At 37.2% G+C, this 4,897-nt stretch overlaps 1 protein-coding gene across 1 annotated transcript in view; it reads left to right on the forward strand.

Moving 5' to 3' along the window:
• LOC104778905 (transcription factor bHLH110-like) overlaps window positions 1-1,234 on the forward strand; it is a 5,377-nt gene extending 4,143 nt beyond the window's left edge. Inside the window, exons 5-6 of the mRNA XM_019240053.1 lie at window positions 619-691; window positions 801-1,234. Coding sequence (XP_019095598.1) covers window positions 619-691; window positions 801-974 — 247 coding nt within the window. The 3' untranslated portion in view covers window positions 975-1,234. The remainder of the gene's footprint in view (window positions 1-618; window positions 692-800) is intronic.

Below are 4,897 nucleotides of genomic sequence, written 5' to 3' on the forward strand. Positions count from 1 at the left end.
AAAAAAAAAAAAAAAAAAAAAAAAAAAAAAAAAAAAAAAAAAAAAAAAAAAAAAAAAAAAATTACATGCATGTCATTCACAACCGTACAATCCTATCCACCGTATAACTATGTGTACATATAGGAAAAAATGAAAACATGTAATTCAAAGAATGATGTTGGAGTGGTACCTTCGGAGAATAGTTTAGATATAAGCAATTCCATGGTAGTCCTAGACGATTGATCCTCGTCAGTTGTCGTCCCGTTTGTCAAATATTCCCAACTTTTTATCAATTATTACTAAATACAATATTATATATTAAGGAATTTGACATAAACTGAAATAATCAAAACTTTTAAAAAGTATGGAGTATGGGCTAACTTATGAGAGCTTATATTTAATTAGTTCCATAGGGTTTCGCTTGCCTTTAAAGCAAGGGTTTGGTTAGAATTTATCTTAATTATCTTATCATATATATATAACATCTTAGGCGCACTACGTAGTAATTAAGTACCTTTCTCCCATTTCTTTAATAATAACTTCAAAAAATGGACATAAGTTTATATAAGAGCTAATGATTATGGTCATCATTTTATATTATGTTGATAATTTTTATGACTCAAATGTCAAATAATTTGTTTTTGATGGACAGACTTTAAGCGTCCCCTACATGAGAGCATCTAGGAGCCGACCCGCAAAAGCCTCCCAGCTGGTATATACTAAGAGAACCTATAACTCATTTACTAGTTTTTCAAGAAAGATAATCACTCCTATTATATTTTTAGTCCACAAACTAAATTTACTTATTATAAATTAATTAGGGCTCACAGCCACAAGAAGGGGATGAGGAAGAGACGAGGGATCTAAGAAGCCGTGGACTATGTCTCGTTCCGTTATCATGCATGACTTATGTTACTGGAGATGGTGGGGACGGAGGAGGCGGTGTTGGTAGCGGGTTTTGGCCAACGCCACCTGGTTTTGGGGGCGGAACTTAGCCGTGGACTTAGTTGACGTCAAACCGTAGGACTATGAGTACATTTATCGGATTTGGTGGGTAGAAAAAGGAAGAAATGTTGAAGGTGGAGTATATTAGTTCTTTCAACTTTTTTTGGTTTTGGTCTATTTGAAAGTTTCGGTTTTTATGGTGGAGCAAAGTTGGTCGTCCTGATTAGAAAGAAGAAGTATGCCAGGATAGACCAGCTTTGATCCATTTATTGTTAGTAATGAGACTTGAGGATATATATGTTTTTACTTACATTAAGGGCTGAGGGGCTAAATAATATATCAAATAGCTTTAATTTGGATTATTTTGTGCATATCTTTTGTAGATAAATTGGCAATATCATTAATAGATATATAGTACTGTTTTACTTTTAAAAAGTAACAGATAAATTAAAAAATATATATATAACACTGGTGCACTTAGTATAGTGCATATGATACAAGTTCTTAGGAATTTACGACATGTAGTAGGAACAAAAAAGAGTGTGTGATCGAAGATCGATCAATCTGTCAGTGATAAAAGATGGTGTCTATTAAGAAAAAATTGTGTGTTTTAGTCACTGACCCCAATTATCTACAGGATCACAACCGGTCAAGAATAGTTGACAAAGGTCAAACGGAGTTTAATTTGCTGTTAGCTAGAGAAGACGTCAACTTGTTCAGCTACGTTCACGGTTCACCTACCTATTTATTTGTCTCAGAAAACTCTGCTACTCACTATTAGATTACTTTGATCAGTTGATGGATGTCCAAGTCAAAAGGCTATACGATGTGGTGAGTCATTCCCCCCCCTCCAATCAATTTCGGGAGTTCAGGGCACTGTCTCGTTTTGCTTTGATCTACTTCCTCTTTCTCGTTACATGACACCTCCCATTCTTCTTGCATCTACCATTCTACCTTGACCTTCGGTGTTGCAAAACAACAATAACGGATTCAACCCGTATTATGAAGTTGCCACTATTATTAGTGCAATACTGCAATGTATTATTTATTTTTGAATGATAAAATAGAATTGATTTCAACAACAACAATAAAAATAAAAACGTGTTTTACCTTCCTCGCACCTTTATCCTACCCACTTGGGTCGGGCAGTGGTCCATGAACGGCACTGATCTAGAGTTAAATCAATAATCCAAAGCACACTCAACCACGATCTAGTGGTGTCGTCGTAGTACTTCAGGGTCGAATCCACAGAGACCAAACGATACACTATGAAATTATATAGACCGAGTATAGCTAAAGCAAAGAGGAAGTTTGTTTTGCAAGTAACAGAATTAAAACAGAAAATAAATAAGAGTTTGTAAATTTAAAAGAAAGTATTGGGCGCAGGGAATCAATCAAGGGTTATGATTACGAAATTGGGTGATGGATTAGGATAGCTTTAGGAACCGCTCTTGAACTCAAATCTCAAATATAAAACTAACCTACTGTCGCAGCATTAGTTTTCTATGCAAGGAATTGAATGAATCCTAAACCGTCGTTTGAATCTAAACAATCCTAGCAAGCAATAAGTTCAAGTTTGATTTGTTCACAAGGTGCCCCAACTTCAACTGTCGTTGGCTGAGGATCACCTTGCTCACCTATGTTCTTTCAAGTAATTCAACAACACTTTTGATGCCTAGATGAATTAAACCTAAGATCATAAACTAGGTAGCTAATCTAGTTTAAGCAATAAAAACAACAATAGATGAAGAACACAAGAGATCAATCCCAAATCTAACAACCTAAATCAATAAATCATAAAACCCCCTTTTGAAACCCGAAACCCAACGGAGAGACTACTCAGACATCGAACAGAAACAATCACAAATCAAATATGAAGAAAACATGTTTGAATTGCAAAAAGAGATAATAGGGTTCAGAATTCTTCTCCAAAGGGTTAGAAAGGATTAGAGATCTTCTCCCAAGCTTACAAGTGCTCAAAAACGGCGTAGAGTAAAGGTTTTCTTTCTAGGGGTCGAGCCCCGTGGTTAAATAGTAAAATAAATCCCTAAAAAGTCGGTTTAAACCAGAAAAGGAAAGATTGCGTCGGGGACGGGGACTGGTCGATCCCGAAAGGATCAGTCGATCCGGAATGAATTTCTGCTCTTACTTCATCTGCCTTCTAGCTCGATCAGACTTCAACCAATTAAGCTCCAGATGCATATTTCCATCCCCAAAACGCTCAGATTCCTTCCAAAGTCACCTAGAACCTGTAAAGACTCACAAAAGACAAAAAGGACTCTAAAAGCACACTTGGACCTAAGAAAAGACTCAAAACAATCCTAAAAACTATAGTTAAAACCCTATAAAATGCAGACACATCAATTCCCCCGGACTTGAATCTTTGCTTGTCCTCAAGCAAGAACAGACAAAAACTCAAGAACAGAGAAAAGGTTTGAAAGTGGAAACTCACATATTCTTTGGACCCTCTTCTTTGCACTCTTCATCACATCAAATCAAGAACTACCTTCTGTACTTTGCCCATGATTAGGATCAACACTCCCTACTCTGAACTCCACGGCCTTAGAGAACCTTCAGTCTCCCCATCGTTGTCTCTCTACATCAGATTAGTAAAAGAGTGCGGTCTTACCATGGGAGTATCGATCATTGAACTTTTTGACTCCTTCAACCTTTTAATTCCCAAGACTTCCTCTTATGCTCCCTTTCCTCTCTCTTTTCTCACTTCCAAAGGATTGATTTCTCCCTAATTTTCTAGGGTATCATTTTATTTTTTTTATCAATCCTTTGCTCTTTTCTGGTGGACAGGTTTCCATGAGTACCGAAAGATGCACGGGTTTACGCACAACCCTCGGTTCACTTCTTTTATTACCTATATCCTTTTCTTCTTTCTTTTTTTTTTTTACTGAGTACTGAAGGGAAGAGAGAGGGGAAGCAAACTTTGTGAGGAGTTGCATGTCTTGTAAGGCTTGAAGGGAGGAGTCTTGTCCGATGTATACCAAGCCCCAAGGTAAGCAATTAAGTCCGGTTAAGTCATGTCAAAGCTTGAGACAACTTCTGGTTCAACTTAGTGTTCTCCTTTGCGAGTGTCTTTTGGGGCATGTTGAGACTGCTCATGTTCATTCCAAGCTTCATTCCAAATCAGAGGTACAAAAGTAATCATAAGAGTGTTAGTTCAAAGTAAAAGATTCCTAGAAATGATCATAGTTTCCCAATTTTTTTCGTTTTTTTTTTTTTTTAGGAACCGTTTTTTGAAGACACGACAAACTGACTCAAATAAAAGGAAAATCAAAAGAAACAACCAAAGAAAACGTCATTAGTAACTAGGAGACATCCCTCCCCCGGACTTACTTCACACCGTCCCGGTGTGAAAGCAAAGCCAAGAAAAAGGGACTTCCAACAACAAAAAATAAGANATGAGTACCGAAAGATGCACGGGTTTACGCACAACCCTCGGTTCACTTCTTTTATTACCTATATCCTTTTCTTCTTTCTTTTTTTTTTTTACTGAGTACTGAAGGGAAGAGAGAGGGGAAGCAAACTTTGTGAGGAGTTGCATGTCTTGTAAGGCTTGAAGGGAGGAGTCTTGTCCGATGTATACCAAGCCCCAAGGTAAGCAATTAAGTCCGGTTAAGTCATGTCAAAGCTTGAGACAACTTCTGGTTCAACTTAGTGTTCTCCTTGGCGAGTGTCTTTTGGGGCGTGTTGAGACTGCTCATGTTCATTCCAAGCTTCATTCCAAATCAGAGGTACAAAAGCAATCATAAGAGTGTTAGTTCAAAGCAAAAGATTCCTAGAAATGATCATAGTTTCCCAATTTTTTTCGTTTTTTTTTTTTTTTAGGAACCGTTTTTTGAAGACACGACAAACTGACTCAAATAAAAGGAAAATCAAAAGAAACAACCAAAGAAAACGTCATTAGTAACTAGGAGACATCCCTCCCCCGGACTTACTTCACACCGTCCCGGTGTGAAAG

The sequence above is a fragment of the Camelina sativa genome, chromosome 3 (genome assembly GCF_000633955.1).
Source record: "Camelina sativa cultivar DH55 chromosome 3, Cs, whole genome shotgun sequence".
In the NCBI taxonomy this organism is placed as follows: domain Eukaryota; kingdom Viridiplantae; phylum Streptophyta; class Magnoliopsida; order Brassicales; family Brassicaceae; genus Camelina; species Camelina sativa.